The sequence below is a fragment of the Lepus europaeus genome, chromosome 18, assembly GCF_033115175.1.
Source record: "Lepus europaeus isolate LE1 chromosome 18, mLepTim1.pri, whole genome shotgun sequence".
Lineage (NCBI taxonomy): Eukaryota > Metazoa > Chordata > Mammalia > Lagomorpha > Leporidae > Lepus > Lepus europaeus.
In genome coordinates, this window is record NC_084844.1 from 51,590,715 (window position 1) to 51,611,968 (window position 21,254).

The 21,254-nt window shown below is 55.2% G+C and overlaps 3 protein-coding genes across 4 annotated transcripts; all 3 read left to right on the forward strand.

The window, feature by feature from the left end:
• Positions 1–5,919: 5,919 nt before the first annotated feature.
• Positions 5,920–17,405, forward strand: TNFSF12 (TNF superfamily member 12). Of its 2 annotated transcripts, none has more exons than XM_062175477.1 (7): positions 5,920–6,146; positions 6,284–6,334; positions 7,014–7,089; positions 8,203–8,256; positions 8,344–8,379; positions 16,398–16,522; positions 16,641–17,405. In XM_062175477.1, the coding sequence occupies exons 1-7, from the start codon at positions 5,988–5,990 to the stop codon at positions 16,890–16,892; spliced, it is 753 nt and encodes a 250-aa protein (XP_062031461.1). In that variant the 5' UTR covers positions 5,920–5,987; the 3' UTR covers positions 16,893–17,405. The 2 variants fall into 2 exon arrangements, with proteins under 2 accessions (XP_062031461.1, XP_062031462.1); XM_062175478.1 differs by having other exon boundaries at positions 6,287–6,334.
• LOC133746874 (uncharacterized) lies at positions 17,190–18,530 on the forward strand. Its single transcript, XM_062175113.1, has 3 exons — positions 17,190–17,286; positions 17,407–17,728; positions 17,939–18,530. Exons 1-3 carry the CDS (start codon positions 17,190–17,192, stop codon positions 18,528–18,530), a joined length of 1,011 nt encoding a protein of 336 aa, XP_062031097.1.
• On the forward strand, positions 17,828–20,607 carry TNFSF13 (TNF superfamily member 13). The gene is made up of 6 exons (XM_062175479.1): positions 17,828–18,818; positions 19,152–19,230; positions 19,381–19,428; positions 19,586–19,704; positions 19,931–20,069; positions 20,283–20,607. Exons 1-6 carry the CDS (start codon positions 18,561–18,563, stop codon positions 20,390–20,392), a joined length of 753 nt encoding a protein of 250 aa, XP_062031463.1. The 5' UTR covers positions 17,828–18,560; the 3' UTR covers positions 20,393–20,607.
• The last annotated feature ends 647 nt before the right edge of the window (positions 20,608–21,254 follow it).

Genomic DNA, 21,254 nt, shown 5'->3' on the forward strand with positions numbered 1-21,254 from the left:
GGCTGCCTTACCCGCTACGCCACAGCGCCAGCCCTGAGTCTATAGTCATTTTTTAAAGATTTGTTTATTTGATCTCCAGGGAGAGAGAGACACCTTTCATCTGCTGGTTCATTCCCCAAACTGCCACAAAAGCTCCATCTGGGTGTCTCACGTGGGTGGAAGAGGCCCAAGTACTCGGGCCATCTTCCTGCCTGCTCTCTGAGGGCATTAGCAAGACGCTGTTTGGGAAGCAGAGTAGCCAGGAGTGCACCCAGCACTCTGATGTGTGGTGCTGGCGTCACGGGGGCAGAGGAACGCACTGTGCCACAATGTCTGCTCCCGTAGGCATTTGGATTCCTGTTCCTCAGTACGGATTCTTTCCTCTTGTTTGTTTGTTTATCTATGTGAAAGGCAGAGGACAGACAGCAAGAGAAAGAGAGAAGGCGGAGACCTCGCCTCTGTGCTTCACTTCCCAAACATCCCCAACAGCCAGGGCTGGGCCAGCCGAAAGCCAAGAGCCTGAAACTCCCTCTGGGCCTGTCAGGGCCCAGGGACTTGAGCCACCACCATCTGCTGTCTCTCTCAATGCGCATGAGCAGGAAGCCGGGTTGGAAGCCGAGACAGGGTGAGCGCAGGCCGGGGTCCCAGGTGGCGGCTTAACTGCTCCAAATTGCTTTTTCCTAGAAACTTTTCAGATCGCCCTTTTATTCTTGAGATTTCACATTTCATGAGGAAGTGTCTAGGTACGGCTGGTTTTCCGTTCATTACGTCAAGCACGAATAAACCCTTTTCACACAAAGACCTGCCTTTCAGTTCTGGAAATTTCCTCTTTGTTTTTCCCCCAAAATATTCGCCTTCCTCCTATTTTATTTGAATTTAATTTCATTTCTGAGACTCCTAATAACCATATAATCCTTCTATGTTGGCCCTCTGTGTTTATATTTTCTGAGTTCCATCTTTCATCTTTTTGCTGTATATTTTTAGAGCTGTGTTTTAAATCCTTCTTTTGAACATTTTATTTTTGCAATCACATTTTTAGTCTCTGAGAAACACTTCTTATCCTCTGTTTTTTCTTTTTTTTTTTTTTTTTTCATATAGCATCCAGTTCTTGTTTTATGGATGCTTCGTCTTCCTGGATCTCTTCTTTTCATACATTTTAATTTATTTTATTTTATTTTTTAAGATTTATTTATTTAGGCCGGCGCCGTGGCTTAACAGGCTAATCCTCCGCCTTGTGGCGCCAGCACACCGGGTTGTAGTCCCGGTCGGGGCGCCGGATTCTGTCCCGGTTGCCCCTCTTCAGGCCAGCTCTCTGCTGTGGCCCGGGAAGGCAGTGGAGGATGGCCCAAGTCCTTGGGCCCTGCACCCCATGGGAGACCAGGAGAAGCACCTGGCTCCTGGCTTCGAATCAGCGCTATGAGCCGGCCGCAGCGGCCATAGGAGGGTGAACCAATGGCAAAAAGAAAAACCTTTCTCTCTGTCTCTCTCTCACTATCCACTCTGCCTGTCAAAAAAAAAAAAAAAAAATTTATTTATTTATTTGAAAGGCAGAGTTACAGAGAGGCAGAGGCAGAGAGAGAGAGATCTTTCATCTGCTGATCCACTCTGACCACAATGGCTGGGGCTGAGCCGATCTGAAGCCAGGAGCCAGGAGCTTCTTCCTGGTCTCCCACATGGGTGCAGGGGCCAAGGACTTGGGCCATCCTTACTGCTTTCTCAGGCCATAGCAGAGAGCTGGATCGGAAGCAGAGCAGCCGGGACTTGCACTGGTGCTCACATGGGATGCCAGCGCTGCAGGCAGTGGCTTTACCCACTACGCCACAGCACCAGCCCCGGAAGCTTCATTCACTTTTGCTAAGGCTTGGAGGCAAACAAGATATTTCTACAGGGCTCTTTTAAAACTTTTTTTTTTTTTTAGCACTTTTGTATTTTTGTGATAAGCAGAGCAACAGACAGAGGGAGAAACAGAGAGATCGTCCATCTGCTGGTTCACTCCCCAAGTGCCTACTAAGCCACAGCACTGGCCCCTTTTCATTTTATTTGAAAGTAGAGAGAACAAATGACAGACAGAGGGACCAGCGCTGTGGTTCTAGTCCCGGCTGCTCCACTTCCCATCCAGCTCTCTGCTGTGGTCAGGGAAAACAGTGGACGATGGCCCAAGTCCCTGGGCCCCTGCACCCATGTGGGAGACCAGGAAGAAGCGCCTGGCTCCTGGCTTCAGATCAGCCCAGCTCCGGCCATTGAGGTCAATTGGGGAGTGAACCAACGGAGTATGACCTCTCTCTCTCTGCCTCTCCTCTATCTGTGTAACTCTGACTTTCAAATAAATAACTAAATCTTTTTAAAAAAAACTAAAAAAAAAAAAAAAAGAGCTCTCCCATCCCCTGGTTCACCTCCCCCAAAGCCTGAAAAAGCTGGGGCTGGGCCAGGCCAAAGCCAGGAGCCAGGAACTTCAAGCCCATCTCCCACGTGGTGGCAGGGACCTGAGCCATCGTCTGCTGTCTCTCAGGCACATCAGCTGGAAGCTGGAGCTGGGAGCAGATCCAGAACTTAAACCCAGGCGCTCTGACATGGGATATAGGTGGCCAAAGCAGCCTTTTTTTATAACTATCCACTTTATCAAACTTAGCATAAAAATACATGTTTCCCTGGTTCTTTGGGTCGTCTTTTCTGAAGACTCTTGTGTTATGTAAAGCTTTTATTAAATAAATTGGTGCTTTTTTCCTATTAATCCTTGTTGGTTTTATTTTCGGACTCATCCCTAGACCCCAAGAGGGTTGAGGACAATCTTCTGCTATAGCAATATTTAATAAAGAACTACCCACGTATGCTGTGTTTTATCTGACGGTGCCCCTGGGGGTGTACGGATTGTATTAATTTTCCTTTAGGTTTGTCTCTGGGTAGAAATTTTGCCCAGACTCTTTGAGGACCTGTTGGTGCTGTAGCATAGCAGGTTATCACTTGTGACATGAACGTTCCGTACTGGAGTGATGGTTTGAGTCCCTGCTCTGTGCTAGTGTGACTGGGAAGACAGTAGAAGATGGCCCAAGTGCTTGGGCTCCTGCCACCCACTGAGGGCACCAACATGATGTTCCTGGTTCCTGGCTTCAGCCTGGCCCAGCCCTGGTTGTTGTAGCCATTTGGAAAGTGAACCAAAAGATGGAAGGTTTCTCTCTCTCTCTCTTTGCCTTTTGAATAAATAAACTTTTTTAAAAATTATTTTTAAAATATAAGACATGACAACTAAAAGGGGGCAGCTTGGGCTGGGGGGAGCTGATGGCCTCCTGTCGCTCCAAATGCTTGAGTCAGGGACACGTATCATGGCTCCGCTGGTGGCTTTCATCCCAGCAGCCTGGACTTCCCTCGGAAAATGAGCGCGGTTTCTTTGGAGAGGAGCCTCTGACGCTGTGTCTGGGGGCAACTGCCTCTGGGCGAGGCAGGGACGTGCCCACTGTCAGTGGACTCCAGGCTCCCAGGCCGGCTCCCCTCCCTCAGGGCTCCTGCAGGGTCAGGTGTTTTTCTTTTCTGGAATCCCTACCACAACCCGGCTTCGCGTATTGTCTCTCTCATTTTTTTAGTATTATCTTTGCTTATTTTAATGAGATCTAGGGTGGGATTGGAGGCATAGGAGTCTCTTGGCCTCAAAGCGGAATTCCCGTTTCCTTTTCTAGTACAGTGAGTACAGTGACGGGGCCCATGGGGACAGCTCATTCATCTCGGGCCATGGCTATCCGTGAACTGCTTACTGAATGTCAGAGGAAGAGCGGGTAAACTGAGGTAGGGATGAAATCACGTCAAGGAAGCACGTTGTATGGGTCAGGTTCTTCCACCCGGGGAGCTCTCTGGCTACCTGACAGGCTTAATGGCAGGCTTTATGGCAGCCATGGGTCTGGTGGAAGCCCCTGCCAGCCTCCCTCAGGGCTGCACCCCAGGCTTCCTCAGGGGAGCGCTATGGCCCAGACAGGAGGCTCCACCTCTCCCCTTGCTCAGGACCAGGGCTTTACCCTGCGGTTTGTTACTCTTCCAGCAGAACTGTTTCCCAATAATCTTCATTGCAAATCTGCACAAGCAGACGTTACCATTAAAGAACTCTGGAGCACTGCATTGCTGTTCACAAAGCCGTGTTCAGGGCACAAAGGGTCCAGCTTTGACCAAATCCTTTGATGAGGCTCTTGCAACCTGCCTTGTTGTCCAGTATCCTTATTAGCAGTGTAAACAAAAGTGTAGAATTTAGGTAAGAGGGCGCGCTGGAGCCCCGGGCTCAGATTGCAACAGCTTGCTTTTCCGAAGCCGCTCCTGGAAGGCGTTCCTTGCAACATCGCACGCAGAGGGGAGCGGACTCCAAGGACAAACACCAGCAAGAACCCATCCAAGCTGCAAGAAACCGATTGCGAAGTCAGATTTTTGAAGGAGATGTATGAAGATATGTGTTGTTTGCACAAAAAGGGCCCTCCCCTGCTCCCTCTTCTACATGCTGGTCACTTCCCTAACCTAACTTGCTCTAAACACCCAGACATAGGCGTTGTGCTCCCCAACTGTCTACCTCACCTGTTACTTTTGAGACATTATGTGACCACACACCAAGCTGAAGGACCCCTTATGTCCACTGACATGAAGGGACTTCAGAAACTTGGTGGAAAATGGAATTAAAAGATGTTTTAGTTAAAAAAAAAAAAAAAAAAAGGTTGGCATTGTGTTAAACTGCTGCCAGCATCCCATGTTCTCACGTGAGCCGCTGTTTGTTTGTTTGTTTTAGATTTATTTTATTTATTTGAAAGAGTTACAGAGAGAGGTAGAGACAGAGACAGAGGTCTTTCACCCGCTGGTTCACTCCCCCAGATGGCTGCAATGGCTGGAGCTGCACCAATCCGAAGCCAGGAGCCAAGAGTTTCTTCCAGGTCTCCCACATGGGTGCAGGGGCCCAAGGACTTGGGCCATCTTCTACTGCTTTCCCAGGCCATAGCAGAGAGCTGGATCGGAAGAGGATCAGCTGGGTCTCGAACCGGTGCCCATGTGGGATGCTGGCACTGCAGGCAGGGGCTTTAACTTGCTGCGCCACAGCGCTGCTGTTTCTAGTCCCCGCTGCCCCACTTCTGGTCCAGCTTCCTGCTCAGTGCTTAAGCCCCTGCCTCCCATGGAAAAGACCTGCATGGACTTCCAGGCTCCTGGCTTAGGCCTAGCCATTTGGGGAGTGACACGGTGGATGGAAGATGTCGCTCTCTCTCCTACTCTAACTCTGCCTTTCAAATAAATAATTAAAAAAAAAAAAAAAAGGAAAGAAAGAAATCCTTCAATGCAAAGATTTCAAACTGTTTCACACCACAATAAACTTATATCTTAATTCCAATTCTCACAAGCTTTTGGAGTTCCAGGGTATTAGCCGAAGCCCCATGTTCCCAGAGAATGAAGTTCTGGAAACACTGGCTGGGGAGGCATCGGCTGCCCGGCATGCTCCCCAGTAAGCTGCAGGCCACAGCGTTTGGGGAAGAGGTGAACCCACGACCATCTCGTCGCTGTCCGTCCCCAGCTACTTCCTGGAAGGGACTGCCTTTACGTGCAGAGAGAAACCAAGTGCGTCAGGAGGACGGGGCCTCGGGCCTTGCTCGATCGCAATCTGAGAGGCCAACGCCGCCCGGGGCTGGGCGTCGGATTGCGGGTTCGCGTGGGCAGCAGCCCCGGGCCCTCGCAGCCCGCAGGTCTGGGTGAAGTCACGGCTCCGTGCTACTTCACTCGCTCTCGCGGGCCAGCCCCGCGGCGCACACGCACCTCTGCCCCGCTGGGAGCCCGGGCCGGGGGCCGGGGGCAAGCGCTGGCTGGGGCGCGGCGCTGCGCGGAGGCTCCAGGCGAATTCCACAAACAGTGTCCGGCTTCCTGTCCTCATCCCCCCTCCCGCGCCGCTTCCCTCGCCCCTCCCTCTGCACCGCCCGCCCCGCCCGGCCGCTCCCCCTCCCCGATCCCTAGGGTCCGGGGATGGGGGGGCGGTGAGGCAGGCACAGCCCTCCGCCCCCATGGCCACCCGTCGGAGCCAGAGGCGGAGGGGGCGTCGGGGGGAGCTGGGCACCGCCCTGCTGGCCCGGCTCATGCTGGGCCTGGGCCTGGCTCTGGCCTGCACTGGCCTCCTGCTGGCCGTGGTCAGCCTGGGGAGCCGGGCATCGCTGTCCGCCCAGGTGAGGCCCCGCTGCACACCCCTGCTTGGGCACATTAGGATCGGGGCGGGCTGAGGGCCAGGGGACCTGAGGACGGGTGGAGGGCAAGATGTCAGGTGGAGGAGGACAAGGACGGGGTGACGCTGCCTCCTTCCCAGCAGGCGTCTTCCCCCGGGGAGCTGGTGGCAAAGGAGGAGCCGGAGCCCCCGGTGAGTGGGTGTGGGCGCGGGCTGCAGGCTGCTGGGCGCGGGGAGGCTGCGGGGGTGTGCACGCTGTGCCAGCTGTGGGGGGCGGATGTGCGCCCGCTGTGGATGCGTGAAGACAGCACGTGCGGGTCCCTGCGTGGGTGCACCAGCTGTGCGAGTGAGAGAGGCAGCCGGTGATGGCTGTGAGGAGCGTTCTGCCACCTGAGCGCTGAGTGTTTATTGGCTGTGGGGCAAGTGGGGATCGGAGGTGTGTGAATTGTGCCCTGGAGGAGCGACAGCTGCGGCGCGCAGGGTGCACGCGCTGGCTGGGCGCACTCTGCCCGGGTGTTGGCAGGTGTGCAGCTTGCACAGGGTCTGCCACCTGAGCGCTGAGTGTTTATTGGCTGTGGGGCAAGTGGGGATCGGAGGTGTGTGAATTGTGCCCTGGAGGAGCGACAGCTGCGGCGCGCAGGGTGCACGCGCTGGCTGGGCGCACTCTGCCCGGGTGTTGGCAGTTGTGCAGCTTGCACAGGGTCTGCTGGGTGCGAGGTGGGTGGAGGGCATGTGGCTGGCCTCAGGCAGGGGCCTGAGCGCTGGGGCCTGCACTGTGTGGCTGTTTCCTAGGGCTGGCTGGTGGCTCTCCGGAGGGGCTGTGTCGGTCCCAGTTTATGTCCCTGGTTGAGCCCTGTCCCAATTCCCTTAGGAGCTGAATCCCCAGACAGAGGAAAGCCAGGATCCTCTGCCTTTCCTGAACGGACTAGTTCGGCCTCGCAGAAGTGGTAAGCCCGCTGCAGCCCAGCCTCAGGAATGAGGACAGGCAGAGTGGAGCCCATTATCCCCGTGGAGAAACTGAGGCACACAGAGTGAAGGGAGGCCATGCAGCTAGGCAGTCAAGGCTTGAATCTAGAAATTTTGCTAGTATTATTAATTTGTTTATTTTTATTTATTTAAAAGTCAGAGACATGGGGGCCAGCGCTGTGGTGTAGTGGGTAAAGCTGCCGCCTGCAGTGCCAGCATCCCATATGGATGCTGGTTCAAGTCTCTGCTGCTCCACTTGCTCTCTGCTGTGGCCTGGGAAAGCAGTGGAAGATGGCCCAAGTGCTTGGGCCTCTGTACCTGCATGGGAGACCCGGAAGAAGCTCCTGGCTCCTGGCTTGGGAGCAGCCCAGCTCTGGCCATTGCTGCCATTTGGGGAGTGAACCAGCAGACCTCTCTCTGTCTCTGCCACTCTGTAACCCTGCCTTTCAAATAATTTAAAAAAAAAAAAAGAAGAAAAGAAAAAAGAAAGAAAGAAAGAAAGAGCAGAGACTGAAAGAGACAGAGAGACACAGACAGAACTCTCACGCACTGGTTCATTTCCTGAATGTCTGCAATAGCAGGCTGAAGCCAGGAGCCGAGAACTCAATCTGGGTCTCCCACGTGGGCAGCAGGGACCCAACTACTTGGGCCATCATCTGCTGCCTCCCAAGGTGTGCATCAGCAAATGGCTGGAATTCAGAGTGGAGCTGGACTTGAACCCAGTGTCTGAACCACTAGACCAAAGGCCCCACCCAGCCTAGGAAATCTGACCCTCTTTTTGAATCTCCCTGATAAGCAGACAGACACATGTGTGGGGCACCCATGTGACTTGTTTGTCCAGGTGTGCAGTGCACGGGACTGTCCTGGCCTATACCTGTCTTCTCAGTGTGATTCCTAATGGCACCCCCTGTGCTCCCGGAAGGATCCCAATTTGGGTGATGAATTACAGTTGCTTTCTTTGGGGAGGAAGATTGTGAAGCCAGAGTCTGGCTGAGAATATGGAAGGCCGGGTGCTGAGAGGGGAACAGGCCTGGGGGTGGGCCCTGGATCCCAGAGGAGCCTGCCGCGCTCATCTGTCTGTCTTTGATTCTCAGCACCCAAAGGCCGGAAGCCCCGGATTCGCAAAGCCATTGCAGCTCACTATGAAGGTGGGTGACAGGCAAGGCCCAGGGCCAGGGAGGGTTCTGGGGAGGGGTCAGGCAGGCCTCCTAACCCTTTGCTGTGTTGCCTTACAGTCCACCCTGGACCAGGACAGGAGGGAGCACAGGCAGGTGAGACCCCGCCCCCACTGAGCTCTTCCCTGACCACCCCCACAGCTCTGGCTCCCTGGGAAAGAGGCCCCTCAAAGCCTTTGACTTCCCACTGCCTTCCTGCCTTCATTCCAGGAACCCCAGCAGCCAGTTTATGAGAAGTCGTCAGGGCTCAGTTCTCTCTGGGATCCAGGCAGAGGACCCCGGGGAAACTTCCCAGGACCCAGGCTAGCTCCGTCCCCACCCCTCCACCCCGCAGGAAGCACCCGGGATTCTTCCCTCTTTCCCTCCATATTCCACAAGTACTCATGGCCTGATCTTTTTTCTTTGTGTGTGTGTGTATGGGGTGTGTGTGTGTGTGGCTGATCATTTCCCCCCAGAATGTTTCTAGTGTCTGCTGCTGCCTCTAGTTCCTTCCCCATCCCATACCCTCCCCACCCATCCACTCTGTCCCACCATGGTGCCAGGCTGTCATTGCAATGCTTCCTTTCTGGTCTCGCAGCATTGCCCTGTGTACCCTGGCTGGGCGCCACGTGTGTGGGCTGACCCTCCTGCCTCCTGTGGACGTGGCTCATTTCATTCTGGGTGGCAGTCCCTGTCCTGGAATGTCTTTCCTTTGGAGTTGCCTGGAGGCCAGACCTCGGAGTGGCTGAGCCTAGGGCTTTGGCACTGCAGGTGGAGACAAGTGCACAGATTCAGCTTGAGGCGTAGGGGGTCGGGTGTGGAGAAGAAGATCAAGGGGGAGTCGCAGCTGACTTGCGGGTTTATAACCAGGGAAGAAACAGGTCAGGAGGGGTGGAAATGTTTAACTTTGGGATGTCTAATAATAAACAAGTGTGTAGATGACGTTGAAGTGAAATCCACAAATAGCTGGCTGGACCCACTAGACTGGGTCAGGCCAGGGTAGGTGGGTTTGTTTATTTATTTATTTATTTTTAAAGAATTATTTATTTATTTGAAAGTCAGAGTTACACAGAGAAAGGAGAGGCAGAGAAAGAGAGAGAGGTCTTCCCTCTGCTGGTTCTCTCTCCAATTCGCTGCAACAACCCAAGCTGAGCCGATCTGAAGCCAGGAGCCAGGAGCTTCTTCTGGGTCTCCCACATAGGTGCAGGGGCTCAAGGGCTTGGGCCATCCTCCACTGCTTTCTCAGGCCATAGCAGAGAGCTGGATCGGAAGTGGAGAAGCCAGGACTGGAACTGGCACCTAGAGGGATGCTGGACTGCAGGCGGCGGCTTTACCTGCTATGCCACAGCACCGGCCCCATGTGCATGGTTTATAAAGCTGTGAGACTGGATGAGACACCAGGAGATAAAAGAGCCCCGTGATACAAGCCCTCAGGCTCTTGGGCCACTTGGGAGTGGAGCAGAGGGGAAGCCAGCTGGGGCGACTGAGAGCAGCCAGGGAGGGCAGTGCCCTGGCATCTGAGTGCAAACGGTTTGGAGAAGGAGGATGTGGCTGTCTGTTGAGTGCAGCCGTGGGTCACACAGGATAAGAACACAGACGTGACTACTGGTTGGTGACATAAAGTTCAACTAGCGACCTTGACCTTGACCTAGCATTTTCAGTGGTGTTGTTGGGATGGTAGCCAGCGTGGATTGGACTGAGGAGGAAACTGGGAAGTGGGGAACTGGAGACAGTGACAACTCCTTTCCGGAAGCTTCTGTGTGACAAGCAGAGGAGTGGACCGGTGGACTCCAGGGGGATGTGTGTCAAGTTCAGTCCTGTTAGCAAGGCCGTGTTCATCTTAGCTAACGTTTGTTGAGTGCTGTTGGGGGTCAGGCTCCAAGCCTCATGATTTCATATTACTGAGTTCTTCCAGCAGCCCTAAGAAGGAAGGTATTTTGATGACCTCCAGCGTTTGTCTGAGGGCATGTCCGTGGTAGCAGCGAGGCCGGGGTTGGATCCCAGCCACAGTGTGTTGTGTGTTGGCCGTCGTCTGTGTGAGAAGAGGTGGCTGGGGCAAAGCGGGGTTCCTGCGGGGACAGGGTCCTGGAAGGTGGGAGGGAATGGTTTCTAGAAGGAAGGGCGGACACATCTCCCAGTCACAGAAAGGTCAACGGAGAACGGGAGAGCAGGTGGGTTGTGGATGTGAAATCAGGGTGTTGGGGGGGGGGGGGCGTCCTGGGCTGATGACTTCTTGGTCCCGTAGAGAACCAAGGGGACAGAGGTGGGAGGTTTGAGGAGAGACGGTACAGATCCTTGTGTTGGGGAGTACAAAAGCCGGTTGGTGAGGGAGAGCAGGCTCTGAAATGTCCACCCAAGGGCTGTGTGTAGTGAGACAAGTGGCACCAGGCAACGCTGCCATGGTCCCAGGCAACCACACACCCTGTGGGCGTAATCAGCCTTTGCCCAAGCTGGTTCCACAGCCAGGAATGGCCTCTTCTCCTCCCCCTGCCACTCTTCATCATACCCAAGCCGCCTTCCTCTCCTGGGTGTAGACCATTTTCTCTGGCAGTTATCTTGACGTTCATTCATTCATTGAGTGGACACACAGGCATTGGAGGACTGAGCCGGGAGCCACAGCAGGTGCTAGCCGGTTCTCGAGGGATGGCATTTGGTAGAAGAGACAAGCGTGGAAATCTGTGATCGCAGCTGAATAGAACAGAAACGATAATGGAAGTAGCCAGAGGTGCATGGCAGCGGAGGGGAAGACAGACAATGTCACAGCGGAGCCAGGGACGCCTTCCTTCTCAAGACAGGGCTTCCCTGGGCCTTGAAGAGCGAGTATAAGATGGACAAAGGGCCAAGGACATCGCCACTAAAGGAACCACTGGTGCAGATGCCCTGAGTTTGCCAACAGTACGAAGGTGCTGCAAAAAGTTCATGGAAACAACATGAAAGATACATTTATTTTGATGCAATGCTTTTTGTTTTTTAAAGATTTAGTTTTATTCAAAAGGCAGAGTGGCAGAGGGAGAGACAGAGAGAGAGAAAGAGAAATCTTCCATCTACTGGTTCACTCCCCAGACAGCTACAACAGCTGAGACTAGGCCAGGCTGAAGCCAGGAGCCTGGAACTCCATCTGGGTCTCCCATGTGGGTGGCAGGGGCCCAAGTAGTTGGGCCACCATTTGCTGCTTTCCCAGGTGCATTAGCAGAGAGCTGGCTCGGAAGTAGAGCATCTGGGACTCAAACCTGTGCTCCAGTATGGGAAGCCAGCGTCTCAAGTGGTGGCTCAACCAACTGCACCACGATGCCGGTCCCAGCAAAAACTTTGAAAGGTGTCTTCAGAGAGTCTGTGGGAAATGCAAGGTAGGCATTTGGCACAGCAGTCAGGATGCCACCGGAGACACCACATCCCATATGAAAGTGCCTGGGTTCGAGTCCTGGCTCTGCTTCCAATTCCAGCTTCCTGCTGATGTGCACCCTGGGAGGCAGCAGGTGGTGGCTGAAGAACCTGGGTCCCTGCCACCCCTGTGGGAGACCCGGATTGAATTCCAGGCTGGCTTCAGCTGGCCTAGCCCAGAATGTTGTAAGCATTAGAGCAGTGAATCAATGGATAGAAGATCTCTCTCTCTCTGTCTCTGCCTTTCAAACAAAAACATGAAAATAAAAATTTAAAAATTCAACCCTTCAAAAAAAAAGTTCATGACAAATGCACATTATGAAAGAGCTATGCATGGATTTCAAAATTTTTTGCACCAAAATAAATGTATCAGTGTAGGTGTTTAGCCTAGTGATTAAGATACAAGTGAGGACTCCCACGTGGCACATCTGAGTATCTGAGTTAAATCCCCTGCTGTGGCTCCTGACTCCAGGCAGATCCTGAGAGGCAACAGCGGTGTCTTAAGTATTTGGGTCCTTTCATCCACGTGGGAGATCTGGATTGAGTTCCTGGCTCCTGGCTTCATCCTGGCTCAGCTCCGGTTGTTGTGGGCATGTGAGGAATGAATGAATGAATGGTAGCTCATTCACTCTTTCTTTCTCCCTCTCTCAAATAACTTAAAAAATTACTAATTAAATTTTTTTTTACTCCATGTTCCATGAAATAGTTTTGTTTTTGTGGTAACACTTGACTCTTTTTAAAAAAATTTTATTTAGTTGAAAGGCAGCATTACAGAGAGGCAGAGGCAGAGAGAGAGAAAGAGAGGTCTTCCATCCACTGGTTCACTCCCCAAATGGCCGCAATGGCTGGAGCTGGACCGATCCAAAGCCAGGAGCCAGGAGCTTCTTCCGGGTCTTCCATGCAGGTGCAGGGGCCCAAGCACTTGGGCCATCTTCTGCTGCTTTCCCAGGCCATAGCCGAGAGCTGGATCGGAAGTGGAGCAGCCGAGACTCAAACCAGCTTCCATATGGGATGCCGGCACTGCAGGCAACAGCTTCACGTGTTACATCACAGCACCAGACCCTTGACTTATTTATTGACTTATTTTATTTGAATGGCAGAGTGACAGAGAGAGAGGGAGAGATACACACAGAGTCTTCCAAAGGCTAATTCATTCCCCAAATGGCTGTTAACGGCCACAGGGCTGGGCCAGGCCAAAGCCAGGAACCAGGAACTCCATCCTGGTCTCCTATGAGAGTGGTAGGGGCCTGAGTACCTGGGCCGGCATCTGCTGCCTCCCCAGGTGTATTAAGATTGGAAGTGGAGCAGCTGGCACTCAAACCAGCCCTCTGGCATGGGATTCCGGCATCCCAAGTGGCGGCTTAACCCGCTGTGCCACAACTCTGGCCCCTCCATGAATTTTTTGAAGTCCCCTGGCATGATGAAGGCAGGAACTGGGGTCAGCATGGCTGAGCCAGCAAGTGCAAGAAGAGCCAGATGAGGTCTGAGGCAGGCCGCGGACAGGATCCGGGTCACAGATGGAGTTCTGGAAGTTATTCTGAGACAAGCCATCGAGAGGAGGGGAGCAAGGAAAGGCAGGCTCACGCCCGCAGTTTGGAAACGTCCCTGTGTGACTTTATGGAGGAGGCAAGATTGGAAATGGGGCGTCCAGCGTGGAGACAGAGAATAGACCCAGTGAGCAGACTGGAGAGGCAGGGGGGACAGGGCTGTCTAGGAGGAGAACTCATGGGACGAGGTGACCGATGCACAAAGCTGGCAAAGGAGCAGGAGACGTGGTCCCCAGGTCGTGGCAGAGCTGTGCGCGAGTGTGGAATCCTGACAGCAGTGCTAGTGTAGTGGGGGAAGTCCGCGCGTTTTCCTGGGGATGCGTTGAGGGGCCGGTTGTTATGCAGGTGGTGGAGGTTAGCAGGGTGAGGAAGGGCAGGGGATTCAGGTGTGCGCGTGGTGGGCAGGAAAACACCCAGCAAGAGTTAGTTTTCGGGTAAAAGGTGGACAAGGACAGAGCCTGCGGCTGGCAGAGGGAGAGCCGCTGGGGAAGGCTCCTGCCGAGGCTCCGGAGACCCAGCCATGGAGGCCCGGGAGAGTCCAACCCAGGAGGGCTTTCACGTCCCCTCCACCCCTCTGTCTTCCCTCCAGTGTTTTCTGGGCACCCGCTTGGAGCTGGCCCAACTCCAGGTGCCGAGATACAGTGGGGAGTAAGACAGTCATCTCTGCCCTTGTGGGGGTGTCAGACCCCAAACTAGCACACACGCGTGTAAACAAGCTCCTGTCCCACGGCAGTGACTGCTGGCAGACACCGGTGGTGTGACGGTGTAGGAAGAGGTGGCAGGACGCTGGGAGCCGGGCAGTGTGTGCGAGTCCATTGCAGAGGTGGACAGGGTGAGCCTGGGGACTCGGGAAGCCACTCGCTAGCCTGCTTGATCGATTTATCATGTCTCTTCTTTGCAGTCTGCAATTACTGTAGCTCTAGGGTATTTTAGTTTTGGGTGTTTTTCTTTTGGTAACGGTTATATTGGCAGATAACTCGCAGAGCATAAACCACTGAAAGTGTACAATCTGATGGTTTTTAGTATCTGAGGGGATTTCACAAAGCTTGTAGAAGACAATTAAAAGCTATATGTTGGAATATTTTGGTGCAAGAAGAGTGAACTCCATGCATGTTTTTGTCATAATACTCATTTTCCATGAACTTAAAAACTTTATTTATTTGAAAGGCAGAGTTACAGAGAGAAGGAGAGAGAGAGAGAGATAGAGAGAGATCTTCCATCTGTTGATTTGCTCCCCAAATGGCAACAATGGCCAGGCAGAAGCCAGGAGCCTGGAATTTCATCTGGGTCTCCCATGTGGGTAGCAGGCACCCAAGTATTTGGGCCATCTTCCTCTGCTTTCCCAGATGCATTAGCAGGGAGCTGGATCAGAAGGGAGGCAGCCAGGACTTGAACTGGTGCCCTTGTGGGATGAGTGTGTCACAGGCGGCCACTTAACCTATTGCACCACAGTGCCCGCTCCTTTCCATGAACTTTTCAAAGATCTCTCATACTCAGAGTTGTGCAACCATCAGTCACCACAGTGATTTTAGAACACTTTTTATCACCTCCAAAATAAGCGCTGTACCCATTACTTCCTAGTCATTATTTCCAGAGCGCTAAGCAACCTGTAGTCTACTTTCCCTGTTTGCCTATTTGAATATCTCACATGGTTGGGATCGCACAGGTGACCTAATGCCTGTCCTTTTTCACGAAGCGCAGTGACGGCAGGCTTATTCATGCGGTGGCATTCCTTTTCACAACCAAATAATACTCCATTGTACAGGTACCCCACATCTTATTAATCTGTTCATCAGCCAATAGAAATTTGGTTGTGTTTCTTTTCTTTTTCTTTCTTTCTTTTTTTTTTTCTTTTTTTTTTCTTTTTTTTTTTTTTTGACAAGCAGAGTGGACAGTGAGAGAGACAGAGAGAAAGGTCTTTCTTTTCCGTTGGTTCACCCCCCAATGGCTGCTGCGGCCGGCGCGCTGCAGCCGGCACACCGTGCTGATCCGAAGCCAGGAGCCAGGTGCTTCCTCCTGGTCTCCCATGCAGGTGCAGGGCCCAAGCACTTGGGCCATCCTCCACTGCACTCCCAGGCCACAGCAGAGAGCTGCACAGGAAGAACAGTAACCAGGACAGAATCCGGCGCCCTGACCGGGACTAGAACCTGGTGTGCCGGCGCCGCTAGGCAGAGGATTAGCCTACTGAGCCACGGCGCCGGCCCTCTTTTCTTTTTTTTAAAGATTTATTTTATTTATTTGAAAGACAGAGTTACAGAGAGAGATAGAGACAGAGAGAGAGGTCTTCCATCCGCTGGTTCACTCCCCAAATGGCTGCAATGGCTGGAGCTGCGCTAATTCAAAGCCAGGAGCCAGGAGCTTTTTCTAGATCTCCCATGTGGGTGCAGGGACCCAAGGACCTGGGCCATCTTCTACTGCTTTCCCAGGCCACAGCAGAAAGCTGGATCGGAAGATGAGTAACTGGGACTAGACCTGGCGCCCATATGGGATGCTGGCACTTCAGGCCAGGGCTTTAACCCACTGTGCCACAGCGCCAGCCCCGGTTGTGTTTCTTTTATAATGTTTTAGATTTGTTAGTTTATTTGAAAAGCAGAGAGACAGAGAGAGGGAGAGATCGAGATCGAGAGAGAGAGAGAGAGATCTTTGATTTTTTGGTTTACTCCCCAGATGCCCCCAGTAACTGGGGCTGGACCTAGCTGAAGCCGGGAGCCTAGAACTTCCAGCCCAGTCTCCCACATGAGTGGCAGGTTTCCAAGTACTTGAGCCATTGCCTGTTGCCTCCCAGGGTACACATTAGCAAGAAGCTAGAATCAGAAGTGCAGCTGGGACTTGAACGCAGGCATTCGGATATGGGATGTGGATGAACGCCCGCCCCCTACCTTTAGTTTTTGTGATTCCAGTATCGTATGTGTCCATTCTCAGCATCACAGTGCCCTACAGTATAGACACAGACACAGTAAAATGTAAAAGCCGCCACACTTCTTCAAGCTTACTCTTTTCCCCAGAAATGACAATTTGCTCTGAATCCTGCCGCTTACCTCCCTAACTTCCTGTTACTCTCTGGGCTTCCGTAGGGTACAGCCCCTCCCCTGCCTGGGCCATCTTTGTATGTATCTTCTGGGGAAGGCGGGTCCCCAGTGTTCATGAATTCAGTGGCTCCCTGGGGAGTGTGGGGGCCTTTCCTTATCTCTGAATGCCCTCCTTCAGGTGTGGATGGCACGGTGAGTGGCTGGGAGGAAGCCAAAATCAACAGCTCCAACCCTCTGCGCTATGACCGCCAGATCGGGAAATTTATAGTCACCCGGGCAGGGCTCTACTACCTGTACTGTCAGGTAAGCCCACCTGGTTTGGGGGGGGGGGGGGCGCGTCTGGGAGTCCGGGCTGGATGGGAAGCCAGATTGGCTAAGGAATTTGAGATTCCTGGACTCTCCCGCCCCGGTGCCCCCGCAGGTGCACTTTGACGAGGGGAAGGCCGTCTACCTGAAGCTGGACTTGTTGGTGGACGATGTGCTGGCCCTGCGCTGCCTGGAGGAGTTCTCCGCCACGGCAGCCAGTTCCCTCGGTCCCCAGCTCCGTCTCTGCCAAGTGTCCGGGCTGTTGCCCCTGCGGCCAGGGTCCTCCCTGCGGATCCGCACCCTCCCCTGGGCCCATCTCAAGGCGGCGCCCTTCCTCACCTATTTTGGACTCTTCCAAGTTCACTGAGGGGCCCTGGTCGCCCGCCACAGCTCTCCGGTCTCCTCTGCCTGCCCCGCCCCCACCACTGCTCCTCCCTCCTCCAGAACTGTCCCTCCTCCCGCAGGCTGCCAGGGCCTGTTCACTTGGTCTCCATCCCACATAAACACTCCCGTTCTTACCATGCCCCCCTCCTGGTCTCTGCCTCACCAGCTCTCAAGCCCTAACCTTTCCATGCCCCCATTTACCCCCCTCCCCCCAGTCCCTGCTTCTCCCCCTCATTGCCCCAGCCCCAACCAGGACACTGTTTTCTGACTGTGGGCAAGGATGGGTCCCGAAGACCCCCATCTTCAGGCACGAAGAGGAGGCTGGACCTGGTGGCAGGAAGCCAGAGAGCCTGGGACTAGGCCAGGAGCTCTGAAATGTGAGGGTTAGGGCCCAAGACAAGCTCTTCCCTTAAAACTCCCTGTGGATTTTTAGAACAGATATTATTTTTATTATTATTGTGATAGAGTGTTGATAAATAGATACTACAGAGAATGAGTCGTGGTGGTCTGTCTTCATTGGGACTCAGGGGCCGTGCTCCGGGCAGCTGAGGGCCATGGGAAGGGGGTCTGGGCATTGGGAGTGGGATGCAGGGTAGCTGCAATACCCGGGTGCAACTGTGGCACTGGAGGGGGGACCCACGTGCACCCCAGGTGGGAGGAAGAATGGGAAGGCACACTGCCCAGGAGAAAATCAATCCTCTGCTCAAGGTACAGCCGGAGCAGCCTCATTTCCCTAGGAGGCGGGCTTCCTCCTGCGGGGGAATCCCTGGCTGGGAGGAGCGGGGCCCTTCCTCTTGGCAGCCTCGGGACGTCGAGCAGGTGCTGGCATAGGCCCTGGCTGGCAGATGGGGTGGGAGCCGGCCTGGAGGGGGGCTCAGAGCCAGTAAGCAGGACGCCGGGGACCAGGCACGGTGGGGAACCTGGGCCCCTTGGGTCCCGGGGAGGAATCCCGCAGGGGCTGGGAGGCTTGGGGCTGCCGCTTTGTCTCTCCGTCCTGAGCCTTATGTAAGACTTTTTCTCGGGAAACAGGAAGTCCTGCTTGCCAAGTTCAGCACAGGGAGTAGTGAGGCCTCATTCCAACACACCCGGCCTGGCTTTAACCCCAGCACTCGGCCAGTTTCTTGCTTCTGGTTCTCCTCTCCACCGACCCCCGCCCCTCTTTTCCTGCCTTCAGTCACCCCTGGAGCTTCCCCCGAGACCGTGCCCATGCCTGAGCCGGGGGGTCTTCCACCCTCACCCCCCGACCCTTGACACTGCCCAGCTTATCCCCCCATCCCTGCTCCTGGCACCATGCCCCAGAGCCAACCAACCTGCCCTCCCCCAACTCTGGGGCCGCCCCTGGGTTCCTGCGCTCTGGCCGCTCCTCCTGGGTGTCACTGGCAGCCCTGTTCTTCCTAGAGAGACTGGCACCAAATTCTCCTGGGGCTGGGGGCTTCTCAGGACGACACTTGCCCCGCAGCGGGGTGCCGGGAGCACCAACAGTACCCCTAGCTCGCTCTTCTCCTCCCTCCTTTTTATTCTCAAGTTCCTTTTTATTTCTTCCTTGCGTAACGCCCTTCTTCCCTTCTGCACCACTGCCTGCACCCCCACCCTCCCGCCAACTCTGTCACCCCACTCCTGAGGCCATAGCTGTTGGCAGGGTCTTGGGCTCATGCCAGCCTCATCTTCTTTCTTGCTAGCCCCCAAAGGGCCGCAGGGCGACATGGGGGGCCCGGTCCGAGAGCCGGCACTCTCAGTCGCTCTCTGGTTGAGTTGGGGGGCGGCCCTGGGGGCTGTGGCTTGTGCCATGGCTCTGCTGGTCCAACAAACAGAGCTGCAAAGCCTGAGGAAAGAGGTGAGCCGGCTGCAGAGGAGTGGCGGGCCCTCCCAGAAGGGGCACGAGTACCCCTGGCAGAGCCTCTGGGAGCAGGTGAGTGAGGGGAGAGGGTGGCTGGGGGAGAAGGATGGGCGGCAGGAGGGTTTCTGGACCCCTCGGTTCCAGCCTCCTGGTGTGCAGACCTCCAAGTGGGTGCGAGAGAGGGTCCTGGGTTTGGGAGTCAGAGGGAGCGGCCATATCAGGAAAGGAAACTGTTAAAGATTAATGCCTCTCGTACCTAACAGAGCCTGGAAGCCAGCCAGCACCAAGACGCAGGGTGCTAGGAACGGTGCCTGAGAGATCTGAGGCTTTCCCAGTGCCGGGGGTAGGACAGCGGTCTGGGACCCTTGCCTTCTAGTCTGACCCTGCCCCTCTTTCCATGAGCAGAGCCCCGATGCCCTGGAAGCCTGGGCGAATGGGGAGAGACCCCGGAGAAGGAGAGCACTGCCCACCCAGAAACAGAAGAGTGAGGCCTCCGGGGTGCAGCAGGGTGGGAGGTGATCGAGCAGTGCCGGGACCGCCAGCTCGAGCCTGGAGCCGGGGAGGGTGGAGGGCGGGCAGCAGGGCAGCCGCAGCAGGTGGACGCTGCTGAGATTCCTCCGTCTCTCCTCTTCAGAGAAGCGCTCACTTCTTCACCTTGTTCCCATTAACATCACCTCCAAGGGTGAGCACCTCTTAAATCAGAGCTTTTGGGGAGGGGCAAGAACTGGGAACTCTGGGGCTGGCGCCTGGGCCAGGAGAATCTTCGAGGTGAAAGGAGGAGGGCCAGTGAGAGCCTGAGAGCGCCCAGAAATCCTGACCACCACGCTGCTTATCTGCAGAGGACTCAGATGTCACAGAGGTGATGTGGCAGCCAGCTCTTCAGCGTGGCAGAGGCCTGGAGGCCCAGGGATACATGGTGCGAGTCTGGGACACCGGAGTTTATCTGCTGTACAGCCAGGTAACCCCAGACTTCCCCTGAGCCTCACACCGGGGGCCCGAAGGCTGGCTCTTTGCTGTTCTCCCAGAGCCTACAGGCCCGGATGCTGAGGGTTCCCCAGGCCTCTGTCTGCTCCAAACCTCGAAGACCCTCGTTCCTTCCCTGGCCCCGGTGTGAGGGCTCCCGAGGCCTCCCAGGACTTGCACCCTGCCATCTGGTCTTCTTCAACTTCTCCTCTCCCTGCCAGGTCCTGTTTCATGACGTGACTTTCACCATGGGTCAGGTGGTATCCCGGGAGGGCCAGGGAAGGCAGGAGACTCTATTCCGATGTGTATGCAGTATGCCCTCTGACCCGGATCGGGCCTACAACAGCTGCTACAGCGCAGGTGGGAGCCACGTGGACAGCCGAGGGGGTGGGTGTGCGGACACGTCTCTGACCTGGGGGTGCAGGGAGACACCCCGAGGGACTTGGAAGCCCGGGTGTAGAGGCAGATGTGAGCGATGCCGGGCGCGATACCCCGGACCCTACAGGGACCAGAGGAGGGGCTGCAGGGGGCTGGGGGACCGTCAGTGAGCATCGCATTTCTCTGTTTTCTCAGGTGTCTTCCATTTACACCAAGGAGATATTCTGAGTGTGGTAATTCCCCGGGCACGGGCGAAATTCAGCCTCTCCCCACATGGCACCTTCCTGGGGTTCGTGAAACTGTGATTGTGCGTTATCGAACGTGGTTCTGAGCTTGGAAGACCAGCGTGGTTCCTATCGGATACAGCCAGGAGCTGGCTAGACAAAAGGACAGTGCATGGGCAAGGGGCCTGAGACCGCTTCTGGGGTTTGAGTCTCTGTTCCTCCCTCTTCCCCTTCCACTCCCAGTGCCCCAGCCTTTGACGTAGTGGACATTAAAGAGCTAGAATGTCTTGCTTTTAGCCCCCACCCAAATTCTTGCGTGCGTCTGGAGGCGGGGGGCCGTGCCGGGCACGGTGTAGCCCTGCCACCTTCGGGTCCGCTGGAACGCATCCAGGGCAGCACCACCATCTAGTGGCCGCTGGAGGGACTCGCTCTGCCTCCTGGCCGCGGGCCGCGGAGCCGCCCTGCGCTCGGGGAAAACCCCGGCTCCCTCTTCACGCCACCAGACGCCGCCGGATCACTTCCGTGTCCCCGTCCGCAGCGCGCGCTTCCGCCGCCATCCTGCGGGTCTCGCTACCACGCGCCCGTCCGCGGCGGGCGCCCGACGACGACGACGACGGGCTCTGTGCGGGACGCACGTTTTGCCTTTCACGCTCTCCATTCGCGTGGCGTGGCAGGCACTCACCCGAGGCCTCTCCGGGCTGGGACCGGCCCCCGGGAGCCTTGGCTACATCGTACGCCCCCGCGCGGGTCCTGCCTCCCTCCTCTGAGCTCGCTCTTCGGCTCCAGCCCTGCCTAAAGTTGAATAAAATCAATGAATGAAGGAATGATACAGCCCCGGCTCCATTTCCTCGCCTCAGGCCTGTCCCTGCACCAGAACCTCCCGGCTCATCCGGCTCCCGGGCGCTCCACCTGACCGGCGCGTGGAGGGAGCCCCCAGGCGCAG

What these genes read in the sequence shown, in the direction of transcription:
- LOC133746874 (XM_062175113.1), top strand. Translation starts at nt 17,190, where the DNA reads ATGGGTCCCGAAGACCCCCATCTTCAGGCACGAAGAGGAGGCTGGACC. An exon ending in TAGGCCAGGAGCTCTGAAAT is followed by an intron (nt 17,287 to 17,406) that starts GTGAGGGTTAGG and finishes ACAGAGAATGAG; the next exon opens with TCGTGGTGGTCTGTCTTCAT. An exon ending in AGCCTCGGGACGTCGAGCAG is followed by an intron (nt 17,729 to 17,938) that starts GTGCTGGCATAG and finishes CTCGGGAAACAG; the next exon opens with GAAGTCCTGCTTGCCAAGTT.
- TNFSF12 (XM_062175477.1), top strand. Translation starts at nt 5,988, where the DNA reads ATGGCCACCCGTCGGAGCCAGAGGCGGAGGGGGCGTCGGGGGGAGCTG. An exon ending in AGGAGGAGCCGGAGCCCCCG is followed by an intron (nt 6,335 to 7,013) that starts GTGAGTGGGTGT and finishes CAATTCCCTTAG; the next exon opens with GAGCTGAATCCCCAGACAGA. An exon ending in TCTACTACCTGTACTGTCAG is followed by an intron (nt 16,523 to 16,640) that starts GTAAGCCCACCT and finishes GTGCCCCCGCAG; the next exon opens with GTGCACTTTGACGAGGGGAA.
- TNFSF13 (XM_062175479.1), top strand. Translation starts at nt 18,561, where the DNA reads ATGCCAGCCTCATCTTCTTTCTTGCTAGCCCCCAAAGGGCCGCAGGGC. An exon ending in GGCAGAGCCTCTGGGAGCAG is followed by an intron (nt 18,819 to 19,151) that starts GTGAGTGAGGGG and finishes TTCCATGAGCAG; the next exon opens with AGCCCCGATGCCCTGGAAGC. An exon ending in TTTATCTGCTGTACAGCCAG is followed by an intron (nt 19,705 to 19,930) that starts GTAACCCCAGAC and finishes TCTCCCTGCCAG; the next exon opens with GTCCTGTTTCATGACGTGAC.